This window comes from Acanthaster planci, linkage group LG02 (genome assembly GCF_054643075.1).
Source record: "Acanthaster planci isolate LZ-2023a linkage group LG02, COTS_SCS, whole genome shotgun sequence".
Lineage (NCBI taxonomy): Eukaryota > Metazoa > Echinodermata > Asteroidea > Valvatida > Acanthasteridae > Acanthaster > Acanthaster planci.
The window spans coordinates 912541-933440 of record NC_141778.1 but is presented as its reverse complement, the minus strand read 5'-3'; the positions used below and the strand labels follow the sequence as shown (position 1 = coordinate 933440).

Sequence of the window (20900 nt, the reverse complement as noted above, 5' to 3'; positions counted from 1 at the left end):
CGTTTACTAGTGACACTGTGTCACAGCACTCGTTTTTACCAAGCGAATGGTATTTAAATTGGTAACCAAACGAAAATCCTCATCCGATTTAGCAGCTTCTGTCGGATACCAGTGTCCCAGCATGCAATTGGTTTTCAAGATGGCAGCCACCATGCGTCAGTACTTGCTGTGTTTTGCCCAAGAACACGTCGAGTTCAGATTGGCCGTGAGTACTTAATTGAATTTGTTTGAGATGATTCGGTAGGCATTTTCGCGGTTCCGTCTTGGACCCTGAGCATAGTCCTCATTCTTTCTTCGCGTTGCGGGAAATAGGCCTAGGCCTACCCGCCGCTAGCTAGGACAGGAATCGCTTGGAATGACAGACTGGGTTGAGTTGTCGCGACGTCCACTGCACTTCCACTGGGAGCGCGGTGGACGTGGACGACTCCATAGTTGTAAGCGGGGAAAGAGCGTTCCATTGTGTTGATGAGCAGAATTGATTTTTCTTCTTCAGTACGTAGCAACAGATTCAATGAATCCATGTAATAGCCACGGGAGAATACAGAGTGACACACGGAGTTAATTTAAGTTCCTATCCTTGGATCTGATAAACTCAAGAACCTGATACCCAAAAGAGCTGATTGACATTGTTGAGACTATTTTCGTGATTGTATCACGTGTATCAGGAAGCCTGTTCCAATCTACAAGTTCAGGGCACAGAGAAATTCCTATGCGCTTCAGTTCTGCTGTGCGGCAAATCAAGTTGAGAACTATTTCCAGTGACTGTTCTACGTGGTTGACTGTTCTTATGGAACCATGCTTGACAATAAACTTCGGATAGCAGATGTACCCATATACATTTGCTTCATCAAGATCAATCCAGCAACTTCATGAGGCTGTTTCAGGGTATCCCACCTAAGGTTTGTGATTGTTACTTCCCAACTATAGCATCAGTCCCAACTATCGTTGGACAGTAGGGTCCCCTATACCCAAAACCCATACCTTGCACCCACCCAAGGTATTGGGGTCTTCTCTACCCGAAGCCACAATCCCTGCCCCCCCTTTGGCATCTCTGATCCACCACAGTATCCAACACCTCATGCTCCAGTGCACGTGTGACCAGTAATACAACCCGCGAATACCGTTTCAGGCCCCACCCCATTCGGATTGCCTTTATAAACCAACCTTCCACTTGAGTCTAGCACCCTCTCCAAAGGACAGCAAGAGTATCCTGACCGAAAATTCAAGTCAACACTTATTGGTTCTTTTAATAACCTCACATCTTCCAAGAGATTAAGTCCATGCTGTACCTGAAAGCCCATTGTACATCTCATAACTTCCACCATGCAAAGCTTCAAATCAACATGTATTGGAAATACATGTAGTTTGTTTTTTGTTCCTGTTGCACTCCATAGCTTTTTAGGCCAGTGCACCCGGAATGTCAAACGGTTACTTATTCAACGTTCGAATATGGGACAGTTACTTGTTCAACATTGAATGTCGAACGTCAAACGAGGAACTAACTTCACATCGGTCGTCCCAACTATAGTTTGGCCCGTCCCAACTAGAGTGCTACAGTTGGGCCGGCCCAACTACAGCAGAGAGGTCCTGTGTGCATGATGTGCCCAGCATGTGCCAAAGTCATATTGTTCATAAATGTCACGTCATCGGTCATACATGTAGGGCTAGATGAACAGATGAAGTGCCACATTTTAGATGAATTGTGTCTCAAGTGTGAGACACATTGACTTGGATAATGTTGAGACATTTCCCACAGACATTGGTCAACAATAGTTGGGCCAGCCCAACTGCAGCACTACAGTTGGGACTGTCCCAGCTATAGTTGGGACTTATGGTATAGTTGGGGCATAACATGGTCATGTCGGTCACACTAGCCTCTCTACTATTTGGTAAAGTTGTTGTTAATAAAGCGTGCTGCACATCGTTGTACCATCTCGCACTTATTAATGTACCGGTATTAAGCCTTGAAGGGATCGCATACTACTGAAGCCTACTCCAGGTGTGGATGAACAAGTGCTAAATAAGCAGTTGTTTTCCCCAATTTTCGAGCACTGCTTTAAGCTCCTCCGCAACATACCTAGGACCTGGTTAGCCTTCTTGATCATATAATCATAATGGTAATCTCATTTTAAATTTGTGGGAGAGGAAGACTCCCAGATACTGGTGATGATCCACCGTTGCCAGAGAATGATTATGCAGTTAATAACTATTGCAAATCTTCTCCCTTTTGTTTCCAATGTGCATAATGTAGCATTTCTTTAGATTAAATTGCATTTAGCATATATAGGCCCATTCATGGAGTTTATCAATATCTTCATGAAGTGTGATGCAGTCAGCCCAGTTGTGGGTATTTCTATATAAAATGCAATCGTCAGCAAAAAGACAAATTTCTGACTGAAGATTGTCTGTGATATCATTGATGTAAACCAAAAATCAAAAGGGGGCCGAGGACTGTGCCTTGAGGCACACCAGAGTCCACAGAATCCCAATCAGAACTAGATCCATTGAACACCACTCTTCGTTTACGCATCTGAAGAAAGTTGACAATCTCCTTCAGTAGCTTTTCACGTATTCCATACATATGAAGCTTAGCTTTCAGACGCTCATGGGGGACAGTATCAAATGCTTTGGAGAAGTCAAATATGGTTATGTCCACTTGTTTACCAGCATTACTAATATGCAAATGAGTTAAAGTATATGTTTAAGAAGCTTGCATGAATCCAGGTTAAAGAAACTGGTCTATACTTTAAAGGAATGGCCTTATTGCCTTTCTTGTACAGGGCAGAAGCATTTGCTAATAACCAGTCTTCTGGTATTCAGGTCTTAACACCTTTTTAAGAATTTCCATCATGTCCATTACTGTTGATTCAGATGCTGTACCTATATCAGTATCTTCTTGTTTTGATACCAGGACTAGTAAAGTGGAAAGCTGTTTCTTCCTTTGTAACTTGAATGCTTGAATGCTCTTGCCATGCTGGTTTTCTTGGACAAGTTGGAGGCTTTGTTTGCGTGTTTTGCGTAAAATACTAAAATAGCATTTTGTTTCTCATTTTCAACATGTTTAAGGAACTGAGAGCCATTACATCCTTACTTGGAATCAAAGTAGACTTGAATGACCCAGAATATGACCAGATGGTAAGAAAATGAAGAACAATTTCTTTGCCATATACAGACATTATAGGAGTCAAGCCTACTGATAACTGTACAAAGTGATATTTGCCTTTTTGGTCGTGGATGGAATTTCAGTGAACATGCTCCTAGCAAATAGACAAACTTGTATGTTGAACAAAAGCCATATAGAGAACCAGTTCCAATTAATATAATGTGCATGACTGTTTACGTAGCTATTTGTTTCAACTTTTTGTAGCAAGATGGAGGATGCACAAGAAAAGGTTGGGCCCAGATTGGGAAGACATCATGAGATGAGCTCAGTTCAATTTCAAAGATTTGAGACTCTTACACTTCAGCGTAAACTTCTGTGATTTATTGATTTATTTATTGAAAATCAAATGTAGCCATGACTTTTTTTTTTAGAATCCATTCCTGCTTCTCCGGTTACCCTCAAATTCTTGTGCCCACAAGATCATGGGTCGCACGATGCTGGGTCGATTTATGATTGAATTGTGGGGACATGGAAACTCATGGTCTGAACTCCATCAATCACTAAAACTCTACCCCGATGAGAGAAAGGCACCATTCAGCCAAAATGCAGACACAAGTTTTTGCTTCAGGATGCGGACGGTCGGGAAAAAACTCGGGATGGAGGAGAAGTTGGCCATCATTGAAGACTTGGTAGATTTCCTGGACTTCAAAGGGAAAGTTGATCTGAAAAATCCTCAACAGGTGTTTCATATATATGCAGACTATGGTCAAACGCCAAACAAAATCCCAGATCAACCCTACAAAATCTACTTTGGTCGCTTGGTAAGTTGTTATTTTAGACTGAGCAATTGGCAAATCATCCATTATAAAATTATGTACTGTTTAGCCTTTGTTTGCAAATAACTGAAGAACCTACATGTAACCTGCTTTAATTGCTAGTTGACTGATGTTATCAATTACTTATACTGATATTTGATTGACAGATATCTGAAGGCCAGCGCCAGTTGGAACAGCTGTACTCAGTCAAAAAGCGTCACTTCATTGGAAACACCAGCATGGATGCTACCCTCTCCCTTCTCATGGCCAACCAGGCTCAGGTCAGGCCGGAGATGGTGACCTTTGACCCTTTTGTGGGAACGGGGAGTCTCCTGGTAGCTGCTGCCCACTTTGGCAGCTACGTGCTGGGCGGAGACATCAATATCAACATTATCCATGGTCGTGGCAAGACCAGCCGGAAAGGTGTTGGACAGTACAGAGGTAATGCTGCACTCCTTGAAGTCGAATTATTGTTTTATGGCCTCTGTGATAGACATTTGAGGGCGCTGTAGGGTTTTTCAGAACTTGTCTTCATCTCTATATTTGGCTTCATCTCAAGCGTCCTAATCAGTTTTAAATGTTAACAGCTGGAATTGAATAATTCCTTGGCCTTGGGTTAGAAAATCTGGAAGTTTCTGTAGCTGAAATGTGAGTTTCATTGAGCTTCAGAGTTGCAACGTGAAGAACTAAAAATATCAAACTAAAACCTGGAACTGCCAAGATTTGGAAAAACTCCATGTTGTCCCTTTGCACAGGCCAATAAAAGCACCATCCGGCTAATTGAGCTGGAGTCCCCTGTAAGCCTAGTGACCTGGCTGGTGATTGGGTTTCTGATTGAGTCCAACTAACTTAGTCTTGTGTTCCTACATGTTTTTTTGTTTTTCAGGGAAGGATGAGAATATTCGAGCTAACTTGAGACAATATGGCTTAGAGCATCTTTACTTGGATGTCCTTGTTTCTGACTTCTCCTGCCAAGTTTGGAGGGTACAGCCACTCTTTGATGCCATCATCACTGATCGTACGTCTGTTGTTTTGGGGAGAATTTGTCTTTTCCTGGAGAGTTTTTGTCTCTGATGTTTCTCATGGTCCTACTTTGTGCCTGTTCTGAAAATTTGAATGCTTTCCACTTGTGTTTTTAAGGGTAATGTTGAAAGACATCTTTTCACTAGAAATGCTTTCATTTTCCACAATTTTCCACAGCTCCCTATGGAATCCGCGAGTCTACCAGGAAGATTGGGGGTTCCAAGGAACTGACAGTAAACGAAGAGCAGTAAGTCTAATCCTTTAGTTGCTATGATTGATAAGATGTTCTATTGTGTGATGTATGCGTAATCTTGGTTGTACTTCTGTCATCTTGTCATTTTATCATAATCATTTAGATTTGGATTCAGTTGTCTTGTCACAAATATTTTTGGGGATTTATTTAAGGGAAGCACAACACATTCCTCCAACGACAGCCTATCACCTGTCGGACATCTTCACAGATCTCCTGAATTTCTCAGCCCGATTTCTGCGATTACATGGCAGGCTTGTCTATTGGCTCCCAGTGTGTCGAGCAGAGTAAGTTCAGGAAGCCAATAAGTTTTCTTTACTTCTTGACAGATTTGTTAATACATGTATTTCGAGTGTTACTAAATTTTTTCTCTCATGCAAACTTTTATGCAAAAATGGTAATAACTCAATTATATTAGCATTCAACCAATTTCCACCAATACTCTGGCTTTAGTGTATTAAAAGAGATAATTTGACACTTTGAGGAAAGATGATTTAAGTATTTAGTTCTCTTCAAAATGGTCTGAGAACCTCTAAACTGTATTTTTTTGCTAACAAATCTGTCACCACCTACAATTTTCCCAAATCTTTGACATTTTAAATCCCACGTCAGCCCAAATTTTTATTATAATACATGTATCCTCAGATACACTGAAGATCAGATACCTCATCACCCCTGCCTGTCTCTAGTGGCTAATAGTGAACAACCTCTGAGCACTACGATAGGCAGACGACTCGTCACCATGGAGAAGACGCGACATATGGAGGTAGACAGCTTCCATTTTTGATGGAGGGGATCATGGGAGCTTCCATTTGTCACAGGAGGAATGATTAAGACCATGTCTGAATGTTGTATCTAGAGCTAGGCCATTGTTTGTCACTGATTTCATGGACATGTAGTTTTGGAGTTGGAAAGTAAACACAAATGAAACGGTGACTGAGGGTGCAGCTCAGTAAACCTTGTTTACAAGCCATAACGATGCACACCAAGGTTTGCTTCACTCTCAAACACATATCCACTATTCAGGCAAAACTAGTTTTTAGTTAAATATGCAAATAAAATCTAATCTTTATTGTTGTGTGAGACCAAATGATTTTGACCAGCTCGTGAATGTGCAGAGAGGTGTTTTTCCTAGTTTGCCTACAAAGTGTTGAGCTCAATGTGGTCATTATTCTGCATTTTGAAGCATTTTTTAAAGAATTTAACTTGTTCTATTTTGTTTTCTGTCCAGGGTCTAGAGGGTGATTCTTCTAGGGCTGAAATCAGGGACGACTGTTACCGAGACCACAATGCTATCAGGGAAAAGGTGTTTGGACAGAATGCTAAGGACTTGAAGATGAAAGTAATGAGTAAGACCGAATCAAGGTGACCAATCAGAGTGGGAGGACAGTTGGATGCAGGATACCAGCAGCAGTCAATCATATGTGAGAGTTATGCAGTGACCAGTGACAACAGTGACCATCACACACGGGACAATAGGCCCTATTTGTGGGGACCCAATTTCAGTCATATTCCCCAACGAAGTCTATTTATTTGAAAACATTAAATTCAAAGAACCAGACCATATTTTACGATTTCATTCCGACCCCCAAAATCACCTGGTACCATCTTATTGAGGGTTTCAAATTTATACTATACATTCAGGAAACCATGAAAGGGCTAGGGTGCAGGCCCTCATGTTGAGGTGGGCATGTGCCTGAACCATGAAAGGGCTAGGGTGAAGGCCCTCATGTTGAGGTGGGCATGTGCCTGAACCATGAAAGGGCTAAGGTGAAGGCCCTCATGTTGAGCTGGACATGTGCCTGAACCATGAAAGGGCCAAGGTGCAGGCTCTCATGTTGAGTTGGACATGTACCTGAACCATGAAAGGGCTAGGGTGCAGGCCCTCATGTTGAGCTGGACATGTGCCTGAACCATGAAAGGGCTAGGGTGAAGGCCCTCATGTTGAGCTGGAAATGTGCCTGAACCATGAAAGGGCTAGGGTGCAGGCCCTCATGTTGAGCTGGACATGTGCCTGAACCATGAAAGGGCTAGGGTGAAGGCCCTCATGTTGAGGTGGGCATGTGCCTGAACCATGAAAGGGCCAAGGTGCAGGCTCTCATGTTGAGCTGGAAATGTGCCTGAACCATGAAAGGGCTAGGGTGAAGGCACTCATGTTGAGCTGGACATGTGCCTGAACCATGAAAGGGCTAGGGTGCAGGCACTCATGTTGAGCTGGACATGTGCCTGAACCATGAAAGGGCTAGGGTGCAGGCCTTCATGTTGAGCTGGACATGTGCCTGAACCATGAAAGGGCTGGGGTGCAGGCCTTCATGTGGAGCTGAACATGTGCCTGAACCATGAAAGGGCTAGGGTGAAGGCCCTCATGTTGAGCTGGAAATGTGCCCGAACCATGAAAGGGCTAGGGTGCAGGCCCTCATGTTGAGCTGGACATGTGCCTGAACCATGAAAGGGCTAGGGTGAAGGCCCTCATGTTGAGCTGGACATGTGCCTGAACCATGAAAGGGCTAGGGTGAAGGCCCTCATGTTGAGCTGGACATGTGCCTGAACCATGAAAGGGCTAGGGTGCAGGCCCTCATGTTGAGCTGGACATGTGCCTGAACCATGAAAGGGCTAGGGTGCAGGCCCTCATGTTGAGCTGGACATGTGCCTGAACCATGAAAGGGCTAGGGTGTAGGTCCTCATGTTGAGCTGGACATGTGCCTGAACCATGAAAGGGCTAAGGTGCAAGCGCTTATGTTGAACTGGACATGTGCCAGAACCATGAAAGGGCTAGGGTGAAGGCTCTCATGTTGAGCTGGACATGTGCCTGAACCATGAAAGGGCTAGGGTGCAGGCCCTCATGTTGAGCTGGACATGTGCCTGAACCATGAAAGGGCTAGGGTGCAGGCGCTCATGTTGAGCTGGACATGTGCCTGAACCATGAAAGGGCTAGGGTGCAGGCCCTCATGTTGAGCTGGACATGTGCCTGAACCATGAAAGGGCTAGGGTGAAGGCACTCATGTTGAGCTGGACATGTGCCTGAACCATAAAAGGGCAAGGGTGCAGGCCCTCATGTTGAGCTGGAAATGTGCCTGAACCATGAAAGGGCTAGGGTGCAGGCTCTCATGTTGAGTTGGGCATATGCCTGAACCATGAAAGGGCTAGGGTGAAGGCACTCATGTTGAGCTGGACATGTGCCTGAACCATAAAAGGGCAAGGGTGCAGGCCCTCATGTTGAGCTGGAAATGTGCCTGAACCATGAAAGGGCTAGGGTGAAGGCCCTCATGTTGAGCTGGACATGTGCCTGAACCATGAAAGGGCTAGGGTGCAGGCCCTCATGTTGAGCTGGACATGTGCCTGAACCATGAAAGGGCTAGGGTGCAGGCTCTCATGTTGAGCTGGACATGTGCCTGAACCATGAAAGGGCTAGGGTGCAGGCCCTCATGTTGAGCTGGACATGTGCCTGAACCATGAAAGGGCTAGGGTGCAGGCCCTCATGTTGAGCTGGACATGTGCCTGAACCATGAAAGGGCTAGGGTGTAGGTCCTCATGTTGAGCTGGACATGTGCCTGAACCATGAAAGGGCTAGGGTGAAGGCACTCATGTTGAGCTGGACATGTGCCTGAACCATGAAAGGGCTAGGGTGCAGGCCCTCATGTTGAGCTGGACATGTGCCTGAACCATGAAAGGGCTAGGGTGCAGGCCCTCATGTTGAGCTGGACATGTGCCTGAACCATGAAAGGGCTAAGGTGCAGGCGCTCATGTTGAGTTGGACATATGCCTGAACCATGAAGCACTGTGCCCACCTTAGTGAAAACAGTCATTTTGCTCCAGTTGGCTTGTTGTTTTAGACTGCACATGTATAAATCCAGGGAAGTAAACAATTTAAGCTCCATTTTGTCTGTATTCTCTTTTCTGATAACAGCTTTTGAATGTGTTACATAATCCAACAATGTGTATTACAAAAAGATGTCCATATTTTCAATGACAAATACAATCAGATTTCTTTGTCAATTAGAAATAGCAAATACCATTTATTCCTCGTGTATGCAACCTGGCATAATACATGCTCATAAAAATATCGGATGCTGAATCTTGAACAACCAAACTAAAGCACTGTATCTTTCAAAATTAACAGTATTGTGTGTAGAATGCAATAAAATTTTTCAAACAAAACAAGTCAGATTCATATTGAATTGACTACATATACTCGAAAACTGGCGGTCCAAGAAACTATTGATCAAGATAATGTGGGTTTTGATTGTCACTGACCACATGCACAAAGTGCAAACCTTAGAATTAAATACAATGCATGTATAAAAAAGACAAAGGATCACAGTCGCATAAATCTATCCAAATACATGTATATGTAAATTGTGAAGACTTCGGTTTTTATAATTTTGAGATTCTTAAGTAAACTTCACATCCCAGGATAGCTTACTTTCTGCTAAGTCTACAAAGTTGATGAACAGTCCATTTGAAATTGAATTGTTTTTATAGATGTGCATGTTTCTGGTAATGTAGGTATAGTTTGATGCAAGAAAAGTCATTCCAAGATAGATTCTATGCCAAGTTTAAACTCTTAAAGAGCACCTCTAAGGAAAACATGTTTCTCAGATTTTATCTGTTCAAATCAATATGGAAGCATCCAAATCAAACGCAGTGTCATTTATCTTCAGAGCTCAACTATAACAAGCCAAGTATGAATTCTGAATGTAGATTGCATCACTTGGAGAATACAGAGAACATGAGGGGAACCCTTGCCCTGTGTTCATAGTGGATAAATCCTTGTGCACGCCAAACAGTGGCTACAAACAATGGCTACATGCATGACCCAATCTACATTCAGAATTCGCATCTTGGCATGAACAGAACCACCCCTTTTAAGCTTGTTATAGTCGAGTTCTGAAGACAAATGACACTGCGTTCAATTTGGATGCTTTATTTGAACGGATAAAATCAGAGAAAACGTTTTCTTTAAAGGTGCTCTTTCATGTTGTGCATGTGCTGCAGTGTTGGGTGCATTTCTCAAACTGTGCTTTCTCTGCTTCTCTGACTTCAGCTTCTGGTATCACATTCATTCATAGGTCTTGACTTACATGGGTCCATTTTGTACTAATGGAAAATCCAACTGTATTACACAAAACCAAAGTTTGAAGTTTTTTGCAAATTACAAGTCCACAAGTGGTTCCAAGGATGCAAAGGAAGCCAAATGTGAGAAATGGAAAGTCAAAATAATCTTTCTCAGAACTAACAATCCCTGACCAAAAAAATCTGTTAAAAATTCAAGCTATACATAAATTGCCAAAATTACATCAATTATATAACAACCTTTCTACCAGATTACTGTTAAATTATGAGGCAGTGATCTGTAATGAATCTATCATCTTCACCAAATGCTGGACTTGACTCTCAGGCTCCTTCCTCTCGGCAAGCTGAAAAGAAAGAAACAGTTTGTCACAATTCTAGTTTTTAACAAATGATGACAATCAAAGCACAAATGAAATCAATACATGATTCTTACCCGATATCGGTGCTGCAATTGTTGAGATGCCCAGGCAGCATATCTGATATTCTCCTTTTTACTCTTGCTGGTGGCTTTCTGTGAAGACGCCAAATGAGTTGCAGCCTGAAAGACGCATGAGGAAGACAAACAGCATTCAATGAGCCCAGTTAACATTTACTTTCAGAAAAATCAAATCTTTCAACCAGGTTTTATGAATTCTGATAAATCATACTGGGAAAAACTACAGTAAAGCACCCAAAAATAAAACATACACTGGCTTTCTTGTTCGCTTTTACAAGTCTTGCCCCGGCATTCATCCCACATCTCACCACAAACGAGCAACACAGTGCCCTGACGTTGGCACTGTTCACCATTTACCCCACAACTCACCACAAACAAGCTGTGCAGTGCCCTGATGTTGTTGCTATTCACCATTTACCCCACTACTCACCACAAACAAGCCGTACAGTGCCCTGATGTTGGCACTGTTCACCATTCACCCCACAACTCACCACAAACAAGCCGTACAGTGCCCTGATGTTGGCACTGTTCACCATTTACCCCACAACTCACCACAAACAAGCTGTACAGTGCCCTGATGTTGTTGCTATTCACCATTCACCCCACAACTCACCACAAACAAGCTGTACAGTGCCCTGATGTTGTTGCTGTTCACCATTCACCCCACAACTCACCACAAACAAGCCGTACAGTGCCCTGATGTTGTTGCTATTTACCATTCACCCCACAACTCACCACAAACAAGCTGTACAGTGCCCTGACATTGTTACTGTTCAACATTCACCCCACAACTCACCACAAACAAGCTGTACAGTGCCCTGATGTTGTTACTGTTCACCATTCACCCCACAACTCACCACAAACAAGCTGTACAGTGCCCTGATGTTGTTGCTATTCACCATTCACCCCACAACTCACCACAAACAAGCCGTACAGTGCCCTGATGTTGGCACTGTTCACCATTCACCCCACAACTCACCACAAACAAGCTGTACAGTGCCCTGATATTGTTGCTATTCACCATTTACCCCACAACTCACCACAAACAAGCTGTACAGTGCCCTGATGTTGTTGCTATTCACCATTCACCCCACAACTCACCACAAACAAGCCGTACAGTGCCCTGATGTTGGCACTGTTCACCATTCACCCCACAACTCACCACAAACAAGCCGTACAGTGCCCTGATGTTGGCACTGTTCACCATTCACCCCACAACTCCCCACAAACAAGCTGTACAGTGCCCTGATGTTGTTGCTATTCACCATTCACCCCACAACTCACCACAAACAAGCCGTACTGTGCCCTGATGTTGTTGCTATTCACCATTCACCCCACAACTCACCACAAACAAGCCGTACAGTGCCCTGATGTTGGCACTGTTCACCATTCACCCCACAACTCACCACAAACAAGCTGTACAGTGCCCTGATGTTGTTGCTATTCACCATTCACCCCACAACTCACCACAAACAAGCCGTACAGTGCCCTGATGTTGGCACTGTTCACCATTCACCCCACAACTCACCACAAACAAGCCGTACAGTGCCCTGATGTTCGCACTGTTCACCATTCACCCCACAACTCACCACAAACAAGCCGTACAGTGCCCTGATATTGATGCTATTCACCATTCACCCCACAACTCACCACAAACAAGCCGTACAGTGCCCTGATGTTGTTGCTATTCACCATTCACCCCACAACTCACCACAAACAAGCCGTACAGTGCCCTGATGTTGTTGCTATTCACCATTCACCCCACAACTCACCACAAACAAGCCGTACAGTGCCCTGATGTTGTTACTGTTCACCATTCACCCCACAACTCACCACAAACAAGCCGTACAGTGCCCTGATATTGATGCTATTCACCATTCACCCCACAACTCACCACAAACAAGCCGTACAGTGCCCTGATGTTGTTGCTATTCACCATTCACCCCATAACTCACCACAAACACGCTGTACAATGCCCTGATAATCATACTCAGGGCTTGATATTGGGCTAATCACCATACAAGCAAATTGCTCCCATATGCCATTAAACATATACATGTATTTTCTAGAAAATTAAACAATTTAATACAAAGTGACAAAATGAAAAAAAGCTAACTTGCAATTGATAAAAGTCCAGTGGCTTGCACGATATAGTGTGCATGACCAACCCCAAACGTGCTAAGCGATGCCAACAGTTGGGCACTGGACCTAAACCATGTACATGAGCACACACATAAAAAGGGAACTAACTGCAATAGGCAGTAGCCACAGCCAGTTCCCATAGAATCCTGTGTAAATTCTAGCCATAGTCAAGTGATATGGCCTGTGCACGACAGCAATAATATCATGACACTGGCTGCGTGTGGCACGTGGTGTGTGTGTGTGTGCATGCATGTGAGCCTGCCACGCTCGCTGACATCGTAAAAAAATTGTACTTGTGTTGTGGTTCCATGAGAAGGGTGATCTGAAGTAGAAAGGTTTAGGTATTTTTTGTGGCATGAATAGAAACAAACCTGCGCTAGCACTTGCGCTTTCTTTATAATTTAGGGGCACATTTATGAGACAAATGGGCGCGTTTTAGCTACCTGCGCCCACTAATTTTGAGCCCCAATACTGTTTACCATTCACCCCTTAACTCACCAGAAACAAGCCGTATAGTGCCCTGATGTTGTTACTGTTCAGCTTTACAGCCTGAGAAAAATATTTCCTGGCAATTTCCATCGATTCAGTGCCTCCCTGAGTGTAGCGAATCTTGAAAGATGCAAGGAAATATCAATTACATATATATTGAAAATGAATATCCATGCTCCCTGGATTATTTCTCTTTAACTGTGAATTTGAAAATGTAGGAATATCCAAAATCACCAACTTTTAATACAGGGCTTTAAAATTTGCCCATATTTGATAATTGATTAACCAACTTTTGACAGCTCGTGTTTTTTACTCATGCTAACATTTCATTACTACTTCAGCTCCCATTTATGGTAGAAAAAATGGAGACAAATTCCCCAATGTTACTATTTGGTCAAGACTGAGTCATTTTCAACTGATCCATCAAGCTAGGTATACAATTGAAGCTGACCACAGATCTGTTTGAAATGATGACATTGGGTCGTATGAATAAAAAGTAGCATTTGCTTTTACTACCATTTTTGAAGCATTTACTCGTGTTTGTATGAATAACAACGAAGCAAAAGCTTTTACTTTAGTGCAATTGCTAAAAGGTAAAAGTTATTTACTTTTTACTCTTTAAGCTTGTGCTTGACAATAAGCAGTTGCTTCATTTTGTATGAATAAAATGAGTAATTTCTACAGAATTGGAGTATTTACTTGACATTTTTCAAGACTGGGTCAGGGCAAGCTTGAAAACGAGGAGCACTTAGTAATGTTCAAAATGGCAGCATTCACGAATGTCATTCGAAAGGAAAAGCTGTATGCCTTTCAGAGGGAATCTCAGGAAACCAGATGCAGGCAGTCGTACCGATTTGAGAGTTGCAGAGCAATTTTCTCCATCACGGTTTTTGCAATCATAATTACTGTCATTCTGCTTATCTGCCATGCTGAGGTCTCAAGATACAGCACCATGCTGCACTGTGTGTGTCTGCAGGTGCAGACAATGGAAGCCCTGTTGTGCAAAACCATTCGGCTGTGTAGTCAGCCACGTGCATAACACCTTCTTTGTAATATTTATACTAGTAGATGCTGAATAGTAAAAGAAAAATTTTATTTGTACAAATTTAAGTATTCGCTTAATCTTAATGGTTTAACTTCTCAGTAAATGCTTTTGATGTTTGCTTGAATTTCATAGCATTTGCTAGTTTTATTCATACAACCCATTACCTCAGCGTATCTTTGATGGTAGAGATGATTGTGTGGATTTGACATAATTAACTCTTCCAAACAAAATGCCGCTTTGCTATAACTGCAGAAAAACGGGACAAATACTTGTGTCAAATTTGTTAAAAGGATAAAACTTGCACACACATAAAGTTTTTATTCAGATAAAAATCTGTTTTTAATTTGAACCAAATCAATCATTTTCAATCATCTAATTAAGCATTCCCTATTTACAGAAGTCCCTTTGGGACAACCAAAGAGGTGTTATGAGCCCTGAACTGGACCAAGAGAGGGTGCAATTTTCCTAGCAACACAGACTCCTTTGGTGGGAGCTGCACTTTACTGGTTCACAAACAACAACTGTAAGAAATGCACGCATTACGATCGCATCGCTACCAACAAAACGAACACTCCTGACCAGCATTGCTCTTTGCAACTGATGAGGGGGTGCTTTTGCTCATATAAATGAGAATGTTTGGTCGTCAATATCATATTGTTCAATTTAAGCCAGTTAACAACAAAATGTTCACTTACTTTTGTTCCTGTATGTACAACTCTGACAACTCTAACCATGCCTCATGATCTGCCATAAAACTGCCGAAGCAAACAGAAGAAGAAAGAGAAGGCAAGTTAAATGCCACAGAAAAAAAAAACAACTTTAAATATTAACATTGAAAAATATGATGTTACTACCTTGATCTCAATCTTTTTTTTTAAATACATTCAGACAAATACATCTGTTAGTGGTATTTGCTGGTTACTCCATGTAATTAATGAAATAAGCCACAACATTTAAAATGATATCCATGTAGGTTCAATCCAGGTGGATTAATGAAGAGTTCACTCACCTTTCCAGATATTTGTTGAGCTCCTTAATAGCCTCTGGTATTCTGTCTTGTGCTTTGAAGATAGATATCATCCTTTTCTTTATCATCTGAAGGATAATGCATAAAACTTACGAATTTGTTGGCGAGCTTCTTTTGTTATTGGACGCCCCCAACACACCCTGTAGCTTTTTTGTACGAAATTAAAGCTAAGCAGATTTATGTGCCAAGTAACAGTTGGCAGGGAACCATTCACATGAAGTAAAGAATTCACATTTCAGCCGGTGACCTGTTTTTGCTATGCAAGAATTTCTCTGTGCTTAGCACATATACATGTATGTGGTTAGCCTGCTGTGCACATCATGCCAGAGGTTACAGATTCATATCCTACTCCAGTCTGTTCTATTTAGTCCATTGAAATTAACTCAGCATAACTTCTTCAGTGTTTCCTTGTTTCATAGTCTGAACCAAATAGTCAAAGCACTCCAAAGAGCAGGCACTTACAGCATTGGAAGGGTCTTCTTTTAACAATTCTTCATAAACTAGTTTGGCATCATCAAACCTGCAAGAAATGTTCTCTTTTAGCTAGAATGTACAACTTGGAACTGGTCAAAAAAGAAGCCATGTTATGTAAAACAATCAAAGCAGGCATGTGCCTGAAACAAAGAGTCCATTTCACTTAATAAGGCGATTCCATATTGTCCATGAAAATACACACACATAGAATACTGCTGTGAACTGTAGGCTGATTACCTGCAGCCTCGTTCAACTAGAATACAACTATTACTGGTCCAGTTAATTTCCCGCTTACCTTCCTTGTGCTTCCAATTTCATGCCTTGTAATCTCTTCACCCTTGTGCTCTTTGAGAATTGTTTTTTCAATGCATTGATAGAGAGTGATGCCTCTTCTATGTCACCTACATCTAAGGCAGCAATGCAGACTTGCTCGTGGACTGCCCAAACTATCAAATGAAACAATTTAGTAATTAAATTGAAGACAAGAATTTCTTCATAATACAGGCCAGTTTCAGCACAAATTTTCAGATCTGAACTTAGAATGTTTCTTAGGGATGTCAGGTTGGTGAAGTGGTTCTTTCCTCGCCATCCACCTCTGCGGTCCGGGTTCAAATCCCGGCCCGATTCACATGTGGATTGGGTTTTCATTCCCTACCTGATTCTGTGGGTTTTACCCAGAATATTCCTCTGGGGTTTTCCTCCCACCTCTAAAACTGTAACTGCTTCTCTTTGTCTCCTCTCTACAGGTTTCTTCAGGCTTACGAGCTAAAGTGCCAGGGGCACTTTTGAGGAATCCTTGGTGTCATTACCAGAAATGATTATTAATTGATAATAACTACATGTAATGATCCTCTTTGACTCCTTCCCTTATATTTCTAGAATTACCTTCATCACCAAGTCTTTTGTAGTTTGTCAGAACAAACTCCCCCAGCTCTAACGTCTCTGCACTCCGCCTTGCATTCTCCTCTCTCCATTTTTTCAACAACTCCCTTGCATCTACACATATTATACATAAATCAATGACTAATGAGTTTCATTACAAAACTGTTAACCTTGTCACACAAGTTAATCTGCCTGTAGACTATGGTTTCCAAAATCAGTTATGTTAGCGCCACTTTGTGGGATTCTTAACTAAAGAGCCACATTTAGCCTTGCCAGGTGCCCGCTTTAAGCTATCGGTATGAAACTTGAGAACAAAAAACATAATTCTCAAAGAAAGACCAATAACAGAAATAAGACCTAGGCCTATAGTTGAGTCCTAACACGGTGCACCTTGATGCTTGAGTTTCCCTCAACTGTTCTCATGCAGTATGGCCACACTTCTTCGTTGAAAAAACTTAAAACTCACTCAGTTATATCATAGAGGAAGGACACAGGAGTTGCTGCTAACAAGTATTCATAAGTTGCCATACTTCACACACTTAGTACTTGACCAAATTTGTTCTTAAATAAACTAAAGTTTTTATTACTTGCACTCGATAAAAGTTGGACTAAAATCCTAAATTGAATAATATTTTAAAGAACACAGGGCGTGACTGAAGCGACAAGAACATCGTCTGTAGTAAATTGGCTGTAGTAAATTTTACATCACCAATCACCATACAAATGAAATTTACGCACATACACTGCAAACGTCATTGTACAGGGTATCAGTGCCCTGCTACTGACAAATCTGCCAGTTGCTGTCTCTTGAATTAGAAATAATTTCTTTGTGTTTATGTTGCAGTTTGAGCAGAAAAAAAATTATTTTTAGTCATTTATTCTAGAGCATTTCCTGAACTTTTCACTATCAATTTCCCATAGAAAATGACAGATTTAAAAGTAAACTAAGTGCTATATTCTACTGACTTATTACATAAAAGTTTCATTTACAAATTTGCTTACATTACAAAAAACTTGGTTGGCAGCTGTTGCAAAGTTCTATTTTTTTAATTTCTTGCGACAAAGTGTGATTGCCTCCCTCCAAAAAAGATCTTTCTATTAAGTCATTGTCATTTGCTTTGGTAATTCAAGCAAAACAAAAGTTAATATTGGCGCAGAAAGTTCAGCAATTCCTCAGTGAATGATCTGCATTACACTGGTCAAAATACATCTAGTATTTTGCTGATGCAATGTGCATTGAGTGTTTTATTTCATTACATGTAGGCCTATGTAAATAAGTTTAACACAATTTGTAAACATTTTTGTAGTGAAGAATTTGAAGGAGACATTTTGAATTAACTACTGTCCCAGTCAATCACAATTATGATCAAACTCTGAGAGAAAAGTTGGACAATTTTGAGCAGAGGGAAACTTCCACTCAACTTACAGGTAAGTGTATGATGTCCTCCACCCCCCCAAAATAAATAACAGCCTATTGCTGTCAACATTATTACAATACCCATAATTTCTCAAACTTTTGAAATACATGTATATGAAATATAACAGTATGAAGGTCAGGCATGCCAGGCTTAGATGCAAGGCATTGAAATTTATCATTAAGTCAGAAGTTCACAAATATATGTCATGTACATGTCTAGCTGCTTAGTTGTCCAAATATCTCTCAAACCCAATAACTCTGTGTCTGAATGTACTTTTTAAAATTGATGTTGAGAGGAGAAAGTCAGAAAAGTTCTGAAAAGCATGATCAATACATGTTATTTCTTTGAGGAAAAAAAACATGAACGCACGATAACCACGGAGAAAACTCACAAAAGGCAGTCCGTATCTCCATGTGTACAGCCTGTGGCACATACTAAGCTATCACAAACGGACCGTTATGTTTACCGACCACCGTGCACGCAAGGTCCACCACCATGGCCTGGGGGTGGCCATTCGGAAAATCATGATGCATTTCATTGCTCTGCAGTCAAATGCTCCCACATTCACAATCTAAACCTCATTCTTTCTAAGAAATTCTGATCCAATTTTTTTTCCAAAAATGTTACTTAGTTTCTTGTAGATGTCACGGAAAGCCTTCAAAATGCCACTTGAAAAAATGCCAATTTTTCACAGTTGAAAACCCAGAAAACTTGTTGATCGTGACAGTTGAAGGTGCTACCAACCACGGTTTCCCCTATGGGCGAGCATGGTCCTCTAACGAAACCGCAGGAGGGGCCCAAATGTAGTTGGGGCACAAGACGTATTGACCAGGAAACAGTCATTGGCAGCACTCCCAACAAGATTAACAAATCTTGTGCCCAGACCACGTACATGTGTAGGCCACTCATGCGTGTTTCTGGGAGGACCATGTTTCGCCCATAGAGTTACTGCAAAGGTACGGGCGGTGAAAAGTTTAAGTGCTGTGAGTGTGCCATGCAAAACAGTCGGATTTTGACAGATTTTGAAGTCAGAAACATCATTGAAGCCCCAACTGTTAGACATTGGCATTTACGGAAGCCAGTAGGTGGTGATAGAGGTATTTTTGGTAAGTCTTTGGAATTTTTGAGAACCGTTTTCACCTTACTCTATGTACAAGCGTGGAGCGTTAGTATGACGATCCCATCCAAAATCATACAAAGAGGAATACTAACGCTGCACTCAGTAGAGCTAATTCCTGATGTAGCCCAGTTTGGACATTGTCTTCATTACATTACGATTGACATCCAGGGTATAACAGTTGTGTACAAAACGACCACAAAATTGGTTCTAATTTGTTCTTAGTTTACCTTGTTGAAGAAAATAACTTTTCACGTTTACAAATTCTTCGAGACCTTATCTATCTGTCCCGGGGGTTTAAGAATCTCAAAACGAACCATGGACGGCAAAATAAAGTAAAATAAGTGAGAGAAAATGTTACTTTTGTAAATGCAATTCATCCGTTCTCGAGTCTAGTTGTAAAGTGCACGCACATACAGTACAGGAATCCGAGCTGCATGCATGCACTATGAGTGCTTGATTACCAGTGGAGGTCTGTTGCTCGCCTGCTACACGGTGGCTGTGACTGGTACCCGGCTTTAACCTGCCTGCCATCGAGACGATATAGAAAATGCAGTTCTGTTGTTGCCGGATCAGGGGCTTCAGACTGACCAATAAACCCACTATTGGTTACCCCTACACTGTTCATATTTTGTTCTGCTTTAATTTTTGGTTTATAAACATTAATTTGCGACACAAGCTGCTATTTTATAAGAATAACCTCGGTTAGCGTAGAAAGCTCTGTATGTGCAGGGTTCTTGTACAGGAAGAAGTTCATCAACAATCTCTCTTTGAAGTGTTTAACCTGCTTAATTTGTTCGTAGAGTTTTATTGGTTAAAGATGTATAAATACACAATATTGTAGAGATCCGATTTTTATTAAAATGAAACAGTAACTTATCTTGACAATTGAAGAATAAAAAGAAGATTACATTGCAGGCATAATGATCATGATAGGCGACAGCGATGCTATACTGATTCGGAACACAGTATGCAGAGGCAGTACTGGCACGCACACGTGCGGTAAATAGCAATCAATCTACGAACTGCACAGGAGAACGGCTAAAAACAGTCCACAACAATGGCAAGAATTAACATTACATCCGAATTTATTTTCCCGTTGTGTTGAATTTCTTAACCCACCAGCTGTGGAGATAAGGACGCACAGGAGTTACAGACGTGAAATTGGCTCCTTGGAGAAGGTAGAAATGTTGCAAATTTTAGTTATCAAATTTTTCGCCCAATTTTGCACCTTTTATACCCTGGACATGCTGGTCTCCCTCCGAAACGCAACAGTCAGGGAGTCCACCTGGGCTAGTTCAGGATGATGAATGGTAACAATACCGGCAACTTTAAGACGCATTTACCGCCACTTAAATACAGATATTACAAAGTGGTGCAGTTTTTCAATAAAAAGTCCGCTCTATATGACATCTGACTGTACCGTGATTCAGACTAGCCAACGTTAAGACTAATTTCAAAGGGAAAACATTTATCATTTCAGACATTACCTTCCCATGAAATGGCGGCCGCCATCTTGTCCAATAAGAGCACTGAATGCTGGGAAAAATTCCCATACTCGGAACCTACGCATGCGCATACGGAAGTTTCCATGGAACCTGCCATA

General features: G+C 41.7%; 2 protein-coding genes across 4 annotated transcripts; one reads left to right on the top strand and one right to left on the bottom strand.

The window, feature by feature from the left end:
* The first annotated feature begins 46 nt into the window (after positions 1–46).
* trmt11 (tRNA methyltransferase 11 homolog) lies at positions 47–9356 on the top strand. 3 transcript variants are annotated; one of them, XM_022245821.2, is made up of 9 exons: positions 47–205; positions 3067–3135; positions 3535–3924; positions 4086–4359; positions 4805–4936; positions 5119–5188; positions 5347–5478; positions 5837–5957; positions 6423–9356. In XM_022245821.2, exons 1-9 carry the CDS (start codon positions 47–49, stop codon positions 6558–6560), a joined length of 1485 nt encoding a protein of 494 aa, XP_022101513.2. In that variant the 3' UTR covers positions 6561–9356. The 3 variants fall into 3 exon arrangements, with proteins under 3 accessions (XP_022101513.2, XP_086988482.1, XP_022101515.2); XM_087132356.1 differs by having other exon boundaries at positions 71–205; positions 3516–3924; XM_022245823.2 differs by lacking the exon at positions 47–205 and adding an exon at positions 230–899.
* On the bottom strand, positions 9176–20899 carry emc2 (ER membrane protein complex subunit 2). Its single transcript, XM_022245769.2, has 10 exons — positions 20785–20899; positions 16763–16873; positions 16173–16323; positions 15866–15923; positions 15386–15471; positions 15072–15131; positions 14541–14622; positions 13341–13451; positions 10698–10802; positions 9176–10608 (listed from the first exon to the last, which is right to left on the bottom strand). The coding sequence occupies exons 1-10, from the start codon at positions 20897–20899 to the stop codon at positions 10528–10530; spliced, it is 960 nt and encodes a 319-aa protein (XP_022101461.1). The 3' UTR covers positions 9176–10527.
* Position 20900: the final 1 nt, after the last annotated feature.

Excerpts from the sequence above, each read along its gene's own strand:
- trmt11 (XM_022245821.2), top strand. The coding sequence starts at position 47 with ATGGTATTTAAATTGGTAACCAAACGAAAATCCTCATCCGATTTAGCA. Across the intron at positions 206-3,066 it reads ACGTCGAGTTCAGATTGGCC|GAACTGAGAGCCATTACATC; the intron begins GTGAGTACTTAA and ends AACATGTTTAAG. Across the intron at positions 5,958-6,422 it reads AGAAGACGCGACATATGGAG|GGTCTAGAGGGTGATTCTTC; the intron begins GTAGACAGCTTC and ends TTTTCTGTCCAG.
- emc2 (XM_022245769.2), bottom strand. The coding sequence starts at position 20,899 with ATGGCAGGTTCCATGGAAACTTCCGTATGCGCATGCGTAGGTTCCGAG. Across the intron at positions 16,874-20,784 it reads GGCCGCCATTTCATGGGAAG|ATGCAAGGGAGTTGTTGAAA; the intron begins GTAATGTCTGAA and ends TAATATGTGTAG. Across the intron at positions 15,924-16,172 it reads AAATTGGAAGCACAAGGAAG|GTTTGATGATGCCAAACTAG; the intron begins GTAAGCGGGAAA and ends CATTTCTTGCAG.